Source organism: Corella eumyota, chromosome 5, assembly GCF_963082875.1.
Source record: "Corella eumyota chromosome 5, kaCorEumy4.1, whole genome shotgun sequence".
In the NCBI taxonomy this organism is placed as follows: Eukaryota; Metazoa; Chordata; class Ascidiacea; order Phlebobranchia; family Corellidae; genus Corella; species Corella eumyota.
The window spans coordinates 14,044,375-14,059,685 of record NC_137494.1 but is presented as its reverse complement, the minus strand read 5'-3'; the positions used below and the strand labels follow the sequence as shown (position 1 = coordinate 14,059,685).

Below are 15,311 nucleotides of genomic sequence, written 5' to 3'. Positions count from 1 at the left end.
CATCATAATTACCCTACTTGTTAGCAACCTGCATTGTGTAAAACAATAGTTATTGTTACATTCGTTGTTAGCAATTTAGAAAATTTATATTTAGTTTTTAAAAAAATTTTAATTCAGTTTTTAGCTAAAAGTTTAAAAACTATGTCAATATTTATTTTAGTCAAATTAATCTTAGGACAATGCTTTTGTGTTAGATACGTGAATAAATATGCTTTATTAGATTGCGAAATTTTTGATAATTAAATAATGCTATAAGTTATATAACATAAAAAACTTTAAAAATTAAAAAAAAAAATTAAATAATATATAAAATAATTCTAAAAATTAATATAAATAACAAAACTTAATGTAAATAAATATTATTATATTTTAAGAATATTATATTTTAAATTAATTATTTAATTTATTTAAAAAATTTAGCACAAATAAAATTAACTTTTACATTAAATTCAAAATTAAATTTACAATATATATTTTTTTAAATTGGCGCATATACTATAGTAAATAACATAGTAAATCCAATTTTAACAAATCAATTTTTTATAGTAATATTTACAACCAGAAGCAATAAAGAAAAAAAATATTAAAAAATGAATAAAAAAATTGGTATTTGCTTCTGTAAAGCAAAAAAAATTCTGTTTTATTATTATCTATAAGCCGAAAATTTTAACTATCCGCTTTTTAAACCTCCAACTTAGGTTAAAAATCGCCTTTTATAAGTTAAACATTAATTCGCGTTATTTAAAAACTTTGTTTACTTTAAGGGCTGGAACATGAGATATAAATTCATTTATTAAAAGTTTGTGTGGTTTAGTTTAGTAGTGCTATGTATGATATTAATATGTACGCAGCATTTACGTTGTAAAAAGTTTATAAAATTTTATTAGCAAAGTATTAAAAAAAATTCTATAGTTGAAGAAATATATATTCGTACAAAACATTTTTAAAATAAGACATTTTTTAAGTTTGTATAGAGCGTTGTTTAGAATGAGTTAAAATGTGTGTAGCTTCGTTATATAACCGAAATATTAAGTTTTTAAAAATATTATTAAGTTTATAGTTATAGAAAGTTAGCAATATTAAAAAAAAAATTTAAAAATTTATGAGCACGTGATGTAAAAATATTTTATATTAGTAAAGAATATATTCATTTTTTTTAAATTTTTTTAACAATTTTTTTTAAATTAAATTTATGACTTTTTTTAAAATGGTTAAATTGTACAACTAGAATACATATTAAATTTCCCCTAACTTAATAATTAAAAAGGTTAAAATCATGGGTTAAAATATATTTAACTTATATATCAAATAAAGTTAAAAATATATGTTTTTTTTTATAAAAAATATGAGCTAGATAGTAATTTAACAAAAGTTTGGCCAGAACCCATTAAGTACATCGAAATGATTCATCTGGAAAATAAAGTTAGCCCGTAATGTTTACCAGGCTTATATTCGCATACGTTAAAACTTTGTACTTTAAAGTTGGTGTACATAACGTCCAAGCAAACATTAAACCTGTGTCATGATATTTAACAATTTCTCGATACTTCTAATTACTCATTAAGCTAAGGTGTGGTGTATATTGGTAGAAGGGTGATATTGCGTAATAGTTTAACATTGGTTTTAAGTTTCAATACGTGATGTTTTTTGAAAGTGTTTAAAAATTTAAAAAGGTGTTCGTGAAATTTTAAAGGTTGTTTTTGCAGTTAGAATCATTTTTTTGTTTTTTGCAGTTAGAATCTTGTTGTTTTTTGCAGTTAGAATCATTAAGAGCAAAGAAAATTAGAAAACAAATTTGGTAAAAAAAAAGATTAAAAATTAACAAAGATTTAAATGAACTTAGAAAATAAATTAATTAAATGTTAAGAAAGTTTTGTTAATAAAAAATAATCAAAGAAAGTTTGGCAGATTTTTAAATTCAATTTAGTTTTTTTTTGTATAAGAAGTAAGTTATTAAAGAATTTATAAAAACCGTATTTTAAATAGTAACTATCAGACTACAGTAATATATAGGGTATATAGAGAGTAAGAGTATATAAATAAGTATATTTAGCAAGGACTAAAACTTAACAGTTTTCGAAGATCCTTAACTACAAATGACTCAAATCATCCAACTCAAACTAACAAACACTAATTTTATTTTTACAGAATACAACATTTTCTAAAAAAAATTAAAAATTTGTAACTAAAAAAAAATTAATCAACAAACAAGGACCTAAACAAAACCAGTCAAGATGGCATGGCATATTATGGAAAAGCTGATAGAGCAAGTAGGAGAGCATTCAACGTTAGTTGGAAAGTTCTGGGTGACATTCTTCTTCGTTCTGAGATTCTTAATGGTGGTGTCTATTGCCGATACAGTATTTGGGGACGAGCAGGGAAATTTTGTTTGTAACACCCAGACCCCGGGTTGCGAGAATGTCTGTTTTAACGACTTCAGTCCGATCTCCCTCATCCGCTTGTGGGCGTTACAGGTGAGATAATATTTTTATATTAAAAAGAACTGAATATTGAGGCCATTAGACTAAAAGGTTTTCGTTTCGAGCCGCACCAAAGGTCCATTATTTGCTCTTGAGCCGGGTGTTTACGGATAGCTCAAACACGTCACAACCACACACCCTTACCCAATAAATACAAAACTTAAAAGAATGTAGAAATAAAAATTGTAGCAGGACTAAATGCGTTTAAGAAGTCCCTAAGCAAAATATTCGAAAAATATTACTTGTTAAAACAAATACCTTTTTTACAAGTAGCCCCTTAAGAATACGTACCACTAAATCAAATTTTTCTTGGAAAAGTTAAAGGTAGTGGGCTACTATAAAAGAACTTAAAATTAACTTAAAAAATATAGCCCTCAAAACAAACAACCCCATCAAAAATAACCTTACAAAAAGGCAACCCGTTTTAAATAAACTAACCCCCAAAAAAATGTCTTCAAGATATCATACATAAAAAATAAATTTTAACTTGAGTAAAAAAGAAGGTTTCCAAACTTAAAACTTCAATAAAATCATTTTAGCAAATATTGACTTTGTTTGATAGCAGAAACTTTTTTGTTTGATCAGCTAACAATAAGATTAAACTAAACCAAAATGCTTACTGTTGAAACTTTAACTTAAATTCATAATTTATTAAATTTAAAATCAAGTTTTTTTACAGATCTTAAGCGTATCGTTGCCCACTATTATATTCATGGTTTACACTGCACATAAAATGGCTAAAATTGGTCAAGCAAAGAAACTACGACAAGACGAAATGGACAAAAAAAAGAAAAAGCTTGAGGCTCATAAAAAGCAGCAAGCTGAAGCAAGGAGGAAGGCGCCACCTCCCGGTAGGAATTTTGGACAAAATAATTTTGAAATAACTTAAGTCATATTTAAAATAAATATTTTAAAAAGATTGGAATTACTAAAATAAAAATATTACGTTAAAGTACATGACTTTATCAAGCTATATAAATTTTTAAATTATTTTAAACACACTTAAACATTTTTCTATCTTGTAACTGATGTTAAAACAAGATAACTCTAAGTAAATAAAAACTTATGTTTATGAGAAAGTTTTGGTCACATGATAAGGTCGTTTATGACGCAATATTTAAATATCAGCCTTCTATTTCGAAAATTAAAAGCATTCCAAAAATTGCAAAAAATCCTAAAAAAAAGGTCTTGGAAAAAAATATAAATTAATTAAACTAATTACTTGTTAAAAGCTATAAATTTAAATTTATTTTATATTTTGACTACAATTTAAAATATTGTTAAATAAAACTCTTTTTTTTTAGATTATAATCACGTAGAAGATGAAGCGTTTGTCAGCGAAGAAAAAAAGGTAAAAATTTTAAATAAAAATCAATTAGTTAAACATTAAGCCTAACTTAATGTCCTATTAAAACGCAAAGTTAAAAGACATTTTATACATAGACTATACGCAAAAATAACGCAAAAAGCTATTAATTGCCTTATTTTCATTAATTTGATATTTTCTTTTAGGAAAAGAAAGAAGATAAAAAGGAAGAAGGCGATGACAGAGTGGTGGCAACAAAATTAGACTCGGACACTCCGTCCAGACTTATGCTCGCCTACATTGTTCAGGTATTTAATTTTATCCTCATTACAAAAACTCAAAATTTAAAAATTATACCACACTATTTTAATTTAGTTAACCATAATTAATAAATATCAATTAATAGCCTTAATTAAATGCCTTAATAAGCTAAAAGTAGGCTAAAACAATAGACCTTACACCCTAAAAGCAAACGAAACGTAACCTAAGTCGTTAATATAATATTAGCTTTCGATTATATTAATTGTAACGTCATTATGTACATATATTACAACACAGAAGACCTTATTATAATCGTCATTGGGTGTGAATTGCTCAATTAAGCAACGTTTTAGGTTTTAAAGTAACGCAATCGCTGATAAGAATAAGATAGCCAAGTTTTTTTATATTCATCTGGAAGTTTAAAAATTTAAACATAGAGTAACATTTGTTACCCGACCCAGTCTCAAGTTGCTTATAGCAGTTTGAGATATTCTGTTTATAATTGCCTAATGTTTATAAGCTGCTGATTAAGTGTTGACTTAGCAGGAGTTTATGCCGTTTATAACGGCTTACTCAAGAGCGCTACAGCATAAGAGCAGTGGGGATCGAACCCAGGACCTCATGTAGTAAAGCCAAGTGTTTTACCCACCACACCATGCTGCGTAGAATTGTAATTTTTAGATTTACCAAGCTTTAATTACTCTTTACTTATAGTCTAGTTCTACTTGTTAAAATGTCATTGTTTAACAGGTTATGGGTCGTCTAGCTATAGAAATTGGCTTCATGGTTGTACAATTTAATATCTACGTGTTTAAATTCTGGGTTCCTGAGTTGTTCAAATGTTCAAGATGGCCTTGCCCAAATGTTGTTGATTGTTTTATTTCGAGACCCAAAGAGAAGACTGTGATGTTATGGGTCATGTTTGGTAAGTTTTGTTTTATTGAATAATGTGCACTTTAAAATCCAACTGTATTAGAACAGTAGTCTCATTTAGAAATGTAGAATGTCTATCAAGAAAAATACAATAGAAAATAATTAACTTAAAAGAATTAAAAATCCAAAATTATAATTGTATCAAAAAATATAATTGACTTAACAAACCAGTTCTACTTTAAAAGTAGTTAGCCCTATTGTAATTTCTGTATTGCATTGAGCAGTTGCCCTATACTAGTGCTATCCAATGGTTGTTTTAGTGCTATCCAATGGTTGTTTCAAGAGTAGTTGTAAGCCTAAAGTACCAGTTGTTTTTCCGTGAGGCAGTTAGCCTAAACTTAAACAGTATAGGGTTTGTAGTAGCACCCTTATGCTAGGGTGAAATACAGAATGTATATTGTACTACTACAAGGATAACATGTATATTTAATTGTAAAGTACTGACAACAATGTTTTATTACAGGCACTGGTCTTATCATGATCATCCTAAACATTGTCGAACTTTATCATCTTGGTGCAACAAAAATGTGGGAAGCCTGGAAAACTAGAGGCCAGGACATCACCAAAGAATACAAGGTCTCCAACAACATGCCCCACTTTGGAACACATCATCATACACACGGTGGGTCACGTTACCCAAGAGGTTACCCCCAAGCTGTAGGGATAAGAGTGGGGTACGCTAGAAGTAGTATGTCTGGAGAAGGGGGTAATGATTTCGATGGCGATAGGTATATTTAGATTCTAGAACAATATTTTTAAAATTTTCGAACAAATTTTTTTTGTAGTAGAATTTTGAACAAAATATTTTTTATGTCAAATGTGCCATAAAAGTTCCTATTTCTGTTTTAACGCAATTAAGACAATCGCTTTTTTTTAAATCGATCTTACTAAGTACAGTTATCGTATTTGTTAAGTTAAAATCCATTTTTTTTCTACAAAAACGATCAAAATTAGTTGACATTTACAAAATATATGCACATTTTTACAAAACGATTTAACATTTTTAAAATAATGATAATATTTATGACTATCTAAGCAAACGGAGTAACTTTATATTACTAAATGCTTTTTTTACATTTTTTTGTCGTTTAAAACGAACAAATTCCATTTTTATTTTGACAAAATTTAAAAGTAGCTTAAACAAAATATATTTGGATTTTTTAAGCTTATTTGTGCTTTTGTTTTAACACCATACGGTAAAATTTTTTAATTTAACAGAATATTTAAATAGAACAAAAACCAAAATATTTGAAACTATTTTTTTTAAGAACAAAAAAGTGATAATTTTTTTAATGTAGAATTCTAACTATAAGCGGCCCGAATCGAACAAAATTATACAAAATGTAGAATATGTAATGCTTTAATTTAGCCATATATTTATTCAAAATAATATAATTTAAAAACAAATTATAGTAATTTTTGAATATACAATATTTACAAAAACGAGTTATATTTCAAAATATTAAAAATTTAAGCACATTTTTTTTATTTTATTTTCTTCACATTTTTATTTGATCAGTTTTTACAATTTTGTACATATTAGATAAATATGCTGTAGAATTTCTTTTAAGCTTTTTGCATACGAACAACTAGCATAATATTATGTAAAAGCCTAAAGTACTGTTATATTAAACCGTATAACAATATTATGCATGTTTAAAATGCATTTCAAATTACATCGTGCCAAAGTTAGCGCTGTTAAAAAATATTGTTTTAAAATATACGTAATTCTTGCTTGCCTAATCATTTTTTTTACGATTTTATTAATAAAGTCCAATATTAATACCTTGTATATTAAATAATAATTAAAAATATTATATTAACAATATTAATTTATTTTTAATATTACAATGTTTTTGATATTTTTGTATAAAACCAATTAATCTTTTTTTATTTTAAGTTCACATGTATTTTAATGATGTAATATATTTTTTTATTGTATCATAGATTTGTTAATTTTATTTATAATTATCGCAATTTTAGCAATTTAAGAATAAAAATATGAAATAAAAAATGTTAAATTTTCTGTAATATATTTTAGCCATTGAATTTGTAGCTCTCGTGCGCCACTTAACGGGTAAAAAATAATTAATTAAAACAAAAAAATATGAAAACTAACTAAAAAAATAACTAAAAAATTAAATTTTAGTAAAATTTATATTTTTTAAAAATATTTTTGTTTTTAAATAAAATGTAAAAGATATCAAAAGAAAAAAATTAATTTAAGATTTAAACAAAATTATTGCTTTGACATCTTAGATTCGCAGTTACTCAAATATTTTAATTTCCAATCAATACTCTATCTCTTAATGGCCCTAGTATGTAATAACACGCGCTATATAATCCCTGACATTTTGAAATAAAGATTCATTTCCATTATAGACAAAAATCAACCTGTTTTTTACGTTTTTTGGAATTAATAGAGCCAACCTAATGTGCTTTTAGATTTACAGTTACATTATATATTATCATTTAGTCTTCTAATCGATCTGTAAAACATAATTGAATATAAGTTAGGTCTTTATCTTCACGCGCATTCAATCGATATTGGGTTAATTTAAAATACAACCTCACGAAAGCGAGTGAAGATAATTTTAAAATTCGTGTACCGAAATTTAGATTTGTGTAATAGTAAAATTAATGCGTTAAAAAAGCTATATTTTAAGCTTTACCGTTTCTAATCGATTTCTGTTGGCGAAATCGACAAGAAAATAGAATTAAAACTTTTCATAAAAGCTTCTACAAACATGAAAATGCGGTCACATAAATTAATTAGTTTTGTAATTTCGTTTGTATTGCATAAAACACAAATTTAAAAGCCCAATTATATTACAAATCGATAAAAAATAGATTCCGATATAAAAAATGGTATTTTTTTGGTATAACGTAATAATGCCCATTTACTAACGCATAAAAATTAAATTATGACGTCAAAAAAAACTACTACAATTTTTAAATTAAATTTTTTTTAATCACAAAATTCAAAATTCTAATTAAAAATAAAATGGTTGATATTTTTGAGCAAATTTTAAAAGCCATTTCAAAATTATTCGATTGCCTTTTTGTTGGCGCGGCAATTTACACGTTTCTACGCCACGTGGTGGCGCTAGCGGTCGTTTTAAGCCTTCTAAACGCAGAGAAAAATATCGACAACCTTAACAGCTTGCAAGTTCACCAAAAAATTAACAAAAATTCGAGTTTTAGAATTTATAAAATTGAGCAACACAATTGTACTTTGAAAAGATGGTCTCGACTCAACTGCAAAATAGTCACGTGGACAACATACGTCACTTTTACGTGACCTAAAAACAATCACGTGACCAACAAATTGTATAAACAATTATTTAAACAGTAAGTTTTGTATTTAAAATATTTTTTTTCCAATTTTTTTAATAAAAAAAAATCAAAAATAAATTTAAAAATCTTTTAAAAATTGTTAACCTAAAAAACAGAAATTAAAAATCATTTTTTACAATTAATTACTTTATAATAAAGCGCGCCATAAAAATCAGTTTGTTCTAATTTTAAACGATTACGTCACGCAGTACGTCATCAATCACGTGGCCAATGAGCCGTGTGATTATGCGCGGCGACGCGTGACCTAAAATTTTAACTCAAAAAATGCAATTTATCAAAAATAACAAAAAAATATAAATTTTTCAGTGTAAAAATTAAGCAAAAATTTATTTGTTGATTTTTAATTTTTATTTGAATTTAAAAAATAATTAAATTTTTTTTTTTTTTTAAATTTTTTTTTTAATAATTTCTCGTTCCATTAGATCAACTTTGAAAAACGTCTCATGACCCCGACGATAAAATAAATATTGTGACGTAACAATCCAAGCATTAATAACGATTTGTCATTCAGTATTGTGACGTCATAAACATAATTATAGCGACAGATTTATGCCTCGTTGTAAAAAGTTTCGAAAATTTAAAATCAATAAAAAAGATTTTTGTTTAAATATTGAATCATTGTCTGATTTATTTAAAAAATTAAATAAATGTTTAGTTTTTATTTAAGCAAATTTTTTTAATTTAATAAAATACTTAATTAATTGCATTTAAAATTATTATTATTTTATTGTTTGATTTAAAGTTTGGGTTTGGTGGCCATGCCATAACATATTTAAAATCTTTGTGTAAATATTAATACTTTTGGCATGTTTTAAATAATTAAATTGATTTTGACATTTTTTTCCGTCGCATTGTTGTAATATTAATTGTATATCGTATTTATTATTTACTTTTATCAATGTGCGAAAAACCAAAATAAAAAAAGTAATAAATTAATTGAGTAATTTTTTTTTGTATATTGTTTCTTAAAATAGCTCTTTTGTTTAGATGTATTTAAAATTATTGCAATAAATGTTTAAATTTATTTATTTTATATTTAATTTGATAAAATAGTCAGTTAAATGCATTAAAAATTATGAAAATTGAATTATTAATTTATTTAAATTTAAAATCACCATTTTGCGTAATAACAAATCTATTTTCCAGTTAAAAATGACTTTAAAAAAGGGATTTAAAAATTAAAAATAAATAAAACAATATTTTATTCGCATTTTTCTTATCTTTGGTAACAAAAATTTCGTTAATTAAATTTTCGCAAAATTATATTACCATTTACCTACCAAAATAAAATTTTCATATTAATCGAGAGGTCACGTGACCGTCCACTCAGTTCATTTATAATTCATAACCGACGTTTATTCGCTTTTTATCGATTTAAGAATTAAACTACTGGACTTCTAAAATTGTCAAAAAAAAATTTTATTTTAAAAACTTAAACCATATGCCGTGTTCGATAAATTGTGATGTCATAATCATAATTGAGTTACGTCAGCGAGTTTTATTAAATTTATTTTAACGAAAAAAATTTAAAAAATTTTTAAAATAAATAAAAAAAAATAAAAGAATTTTAAATTTCTTTTTTTTAAGGTTTTTTTCTTAAATTTTGTTTATATTAATGCCAGTGCTTTAAGATTATGATTAATATAATTGACATACGTTCTATAGGCTCGTCTTTAATAATTAATTAGAAGCTTAATAAGCTGACATAACGAATAGAAAAATTCATATTTTAAGTTGGACAGCAAAAATTAAGACTGTTATTATATTTAAAATATTAAAATATGCATGGAATTAAATATTAATAACATAAATAAATAATTGTAATGCCAGTATTTAAATTTACTATATATTTTTATATAAAGAGCATAAATAAAATAAAATAAAATGTTTAATTAATTTAAAATAAAATGTTTAATTAAAAAAAAAAATGGTAAATTAATTTATTTTTTGTTTAGTTAAATAAATTACATGTAAGCAACTAGTTTATTTTTGAAACTAATTATCCAATCTTAGTTTTAATTTTTAAATCAAACATTTAAAAGCTTGACCAATTACTATGCCAATAAAGTAATGTAATTATCTTACAGAATTAAAAAGTTAATTTAAAAATTAGCGAAATTTTATTCTAGACTGTTAGTAAAAAAAACTAACAGATTAATCGAAACTAATTATTTAATTGTGTGACGTCATGATTAGTTTTTATTGACGTCATAAATAAATCTTCGTAAAATTCCAAAATCTTTAAGAATTTGCTAAAAATTTTAATTTTAAAAAATTACAATATTTACGAAATTTTTAAGATTGATGTCTTTAATAAAAGCGCATCAAAGTTATTTTATATTTATCAATATCATAAGACAACATCGCCTTTCAAACCAGGTGTTCTAAATATAATATTATATGCATCATTTATTTCAATTATAAGTGAATACTTTTCTTTTAACAAAGCGCTGTCAGATGATAAAAAGTAATATCAAAAAGCTTTAGTTATACTGTGTTATAATTTAAATAAATAATATGACAACTTAGCAAAATTGAATAAAAATGAACCGTTAAATCAGAGTATTAGAGACACATTTTTGAAAAATAATAAAATTCACAATAATTTACAAAATCCTGACATTAAGATTTATTAAAGATCTCTTTAAGACATTTTCTGCCAGGTGTCATGTCAAGTTTTACATTTTACACGCTCTAGTTTGATTGATTAACAAGGCAATTTAGGTTTCAAATAAAACTTTATTATAAAAATCGTTTTATTTTAATAAAAATGACAATTTTCATGCCATGGGTTTGGTGACCATGCCATAATATATTAGAAAATCTTTGTGTAAACATTAATACTTTTGGCATGTTTTAAATCATTAAATTGATTTTGTCATTTTTTCCCGTCGCATTGTTGTAATATTAATTGTATATCGTATTTATTATTTACTTTTATCAATGCGCGAAAAACCAAAATAAAAAAAATAAAAAATTTATTCTTAAGTTAAAAAAAAAAATTATTTTGTGATTTAAAAATGTAATTAACTTTTGTAAACAGTTTATAAAATTGATTCTGTATAATATCAACAGTAAAAAAATTATTTTAAATTTAAATACATAAAAAATTATAACTTTTAGAGAGAAAAATTAAAAAATTTACAAAAAAAAATAAAAAATTCGAATTACCAAATTAGCCCTCGTAAAAATATGCTCAAATAAAAACAAAGCTCGTAAAAAAATCGACAAATTGCCAATGTGCATGACATTCTAGAATTCCTATTCACGAGACTGAAGGGCGCAATAAACCCAACTTTTATTGTTGCATCATATTGCTCTTTTATGACGTCATAATTACATCTGCTTGAATTCATATTTTTTAAGGCAAAAGGGCAAGGCAATCTCAAAAATGGCGCGCGTTTGACAGATTTATAACAAATATAACCCAAGTCGAAGTTCTGGAACAGATAGACTGTAAAATTGCCAATCAAAATAAATTATTTCGAAAGCAATAAACATTGCAATTAGCCAAATGTAAAAATTAACTCAATTCAATAAAATATATATTGACTTAATTAAAGTTTAGGTAAAAAAATACAATATGTTATTATCTATGTATATATATATATTCACAGAAATTAAGTAATGAATTAATTAGGGTTTCGTTTAAAAAATGAATTAAAAATAAATGTTGTGAATAATATTAAAAAAATAAGACATACTTAATTAAAACAAATTAAAAATTAATTATAGTTGGACAGATTTGGCAATAATTTTTTTTGAATAAGTTTTACTAAAATATAATTTAATTCATATAATTTAAAAAAACAAATAAATTTAAAAAACATGGTTTAAACATCATAACTCTATTTAAAAACTGCTTTAAAACATTTAAATTGCATTTAAAAATGTTTAAGCATCTAAATTTTTATTTAAAAATGACTTTAAAAAGTTTTAAAAAAATAATTGAAAAACGCTTTACAAAAAAAATTTTTTAATGTGTTTTTTCTTTTAATTTTGACTTTAAATTTTCTAGAGCGCTACCTTGGTATATAGATGTGTACTTTGGGTTCTTTTATTAAAATTTGAACCTATATTTTTTGCACAAACAAGTCGTAAAAACCTGTATAAAATATTTTTATTCGTTTAACAAGCTCTCGTATAACAAGATTATAACTTTTTTATTGGCAACTGCTAAAAAATAACAATTTAAAAAACGTATACTCGTAACATACCGTCCTAAATAGGCGATTATTTTATTCATACGCGCATAATAGACATAGCATAAAAAGACAAACGAATAGGTCGTTATAATTATAATATATGTCGTTACAACGCTTTATTACTAAACCAGGTTAATAACCTTATTATAATTCAAAGGAAAACTGATTTAAAAATTAAATCATATCCCTCTATAAAACTCGTAAATTTTTTTATGGAAATTATACTACTAGGTATACAGTCCTTGAAAATATCAAAACGATTTTATAGTTCGTTATATGGCTTACAGAAATTTTAAACATTATGACCATTAAAAATCTATAACGTTAACGAGATATTAATATCGTTTTTTATTGTTAGAATGTCATAAGAAATTTCAGGGCAACGGCCTTACAGTCAATAACCTTATATTTAACGTAATTTTTTTAAATTTATGCCTATAAAAATTATTACATTAAATTATGTAACAAAAAAATTGTCATAAAACTGTAACAGTATAATAAAAACAAAAATATTATCGATTTTTTAACTAAATTTATTTTTAAATTTAAAACAACATATTTTTAAATTTTAAATATGTTAATTTTTCTTCCATATGTGATTATATAGTTTGTCTATCAATTTGTTCAAGTAATAAAGGCAAGTTACGACTATTAACAGCTTTTCTTTTATGTGGTGTCGTTAGCAAAGCGTTTTGATCATAATAGTTTATTATGATGTCATATTAACGATGAAAAACAATATAAAATGTTATGAAGTTAGCAAAGGCGTTTTTTGTTATTTTTTTATTAGATTTTTTTCGGAAATTTTAGTTGATTTGAAATTGCTGAAAGACATCATAAAATGCTGGCACAAAATGAAGTAGAAAAGTAGTCAAAATTGTCCAAATTAATGTGAATTTATGGGAAAAAAGTACAAAATGTAATAGCCCTGTGTTAAATTGTTAATATTCGGTTAAAAATTCGCAGAAGACGTGTAAAGACAACGTAAATCTAACAATAAAACAACAACAACAAGAAAAAAACTTAATTATTTAAAAAAAATTTCTAAATTTGCAATTTTTTTTGATGTGGCAGATATTTTGTTTTAAACATATAGCAAATATAAATTGAACGCCACATAGGAAATGAATTATAATCGATCTTAAGGATTGTATTACGAATTTCAGCGCAGTTTAAACCTGCTTACAGTTGTACGATTACGTGCTTGTAAACTTTATTTAGTCCCAGATAGAAAAAATCGTTAGTTAATATCCATAGAAAAATTCGAAAATTTGTCAATGAAGAATAAAATAAGGTTCGCAAAAATCTCGATTCGTTTTTAATATCTTATTTTCACCAATAATTGTGAATTGCAACTTGCGTAATTAAATTTGGGCCAGAAAATAAAAACTAAAAATACGGAAATTTTGTCCGGTTTTAATTATTTGGAAATTTCTAGAATTCGAAGGATTTTTTTTGCGAATTTTTTTTCTTGTAGAAAAGTTAAAGCAACCTTAAAGACCAATTAAAAAACTAACGTTTCAGATAATTACAATTTAATAAATATTAAAATAATTAACTGTTTGAATTAACAGTAATAAAAAATTTAAAACTCTTAAATTTTATTACATAAATTTACCCTTAAAATTTATTGTAAAAAAAATAAAAAATTTTAACCGAAAACAAAAATTTTAAAAAGGGTAAATTGGGGTCCTATTTAAATGTAAATCTTATTCTTAACATCCTGAAATTTACAATATTGACGTAAACGACCTAAAACATTGGCGTGCTTTTAATTACGTAGTTTTATGATTTACGATACAGTATATATAATAACTGTGATAACATATAAGCAATAAATCTTAAAGCTTTATGAGATTTTAATTAAATTTATTACAATATTGTGTAAGGGCAAAGTAAGAATGTAAAGATTTTTCAACAAAGATAAACTGTTAGGTTTATAAGCAGTTATTTGATAGAATAATTTTTTTTTGCACATTTTTTTTAGAAATATACATAGTTTTTTTAAAATAGTTTTTTGTTTGTTTATTTAAAATTAAAATTTTTTTCTAGGTCATGAAAAATTTTCGAATTTTTTTGAGGTATTGAATAACAATTTACCCACAAATAAAATGACAATACAAACTAACCCTAACTATGACGTAACAGTGCAATATTTGTTACAAAAACAAGCGCCTTTTTCTCTTTATCATTAAAATCGATGTTCGGCGCGCGCGCACGTTCATACACTTGGTTTGTTTGTTGCGCATGCGCGCTGAAGCGACGCGCGCAGTCATTAGCGCGATGTTTTTTTTTCTTAAAAGTTTTGTCGTTTCGGATCTCGATTTATTCGTTCACAAATGCAAGTGGGGGCGACGCAAAAAGTCAGATTTTTACATAAACGTCAAAAAATATTAACAGAGAAAATTATAAAGTCAAAAAATTAGAAGTTTAAAAATGTATCGTAATTTTTTACAAACTATAAATATAAAATCAACGCATTTTATAAAGAAATTAAGCAGTTTAAATATTTAATTTTTCAATTGCAGAAATAAAGTTAAAAAATTTAAATATTTTAGCAAATTAGTAACCAAAAAAATAATATTTTTCGGTATATTTTTGGCGATAATTTAAATGTAAACAATTAAAATCTAACCATTTAAACCATCCTTAAATACCAGTTTCAGTTAAGTTAGTGTTTTAATATTATATTAAGGGTATAAAGAGTATTAATTTGTCGACAATTGCTACCAATTAGTGATTTATTACTTCGGGCAATTTTAACAATTA

The 15,311-nt window shown here is 24.5% G+C and overlaps 1 protein-coding gene across 1 annotated transcript; it reads left to right on the top strand.

The window, feature by feature from the left end:
- The first annotated feature begins 2,234 nt into the window (after positions 1 to 2,234).
- On the top strand, positions 2,235 to 5,828 carry LOC145752855 (gap junction gamma-1 protein-like). The gene is made up of 6 exons (XM_082569213.1): positions 2,235 to 2,474; positions 3,160 to 3,331; positions 3,785 to 3,831; positions 3,993 to 4,094; positions 4,798 to 4,972; positions 5,444 to 5,828. Exons 1-6 carry the CDS (start codon positions 2,235 to 2,237, stop codon positions 5,716 to 5,718), a joined length of 1,011 nt encoding a protein of 336 aa, XP_082425339.1. The 3' UTR covers positions 5,719 to 5,828.
- The last annotated feature ends 9,483 nt before the right edge of the window (positions 5,829 to 15,311 follow it).

Excerpts from the sequence above, each read along its gene's own strand:
- LOC145752855 (XM_082569213.1), top strand. The coding sequence starts at position 2,235 with ATGGCATGGCATATTATGGAAAAGCTGATAGAGCAAGTAGGAGAGCAT. Across the intron at positions 3,332-3,784 it reads GAGGAAGGCGCCACCTCCCG|ATTATAATCACGTAGAAGAT; the intron begins GTAGGAATTTTG and ends CTTTTTTTTTAG. Across the intron at positions 4,095-4,797 it reads TGCTCGCCTACATTGTTCAG|GTTATGGGTCGTCTAGCTAT; the intron begins GTATTTAATTTT and ends ATTGTTTAACAG.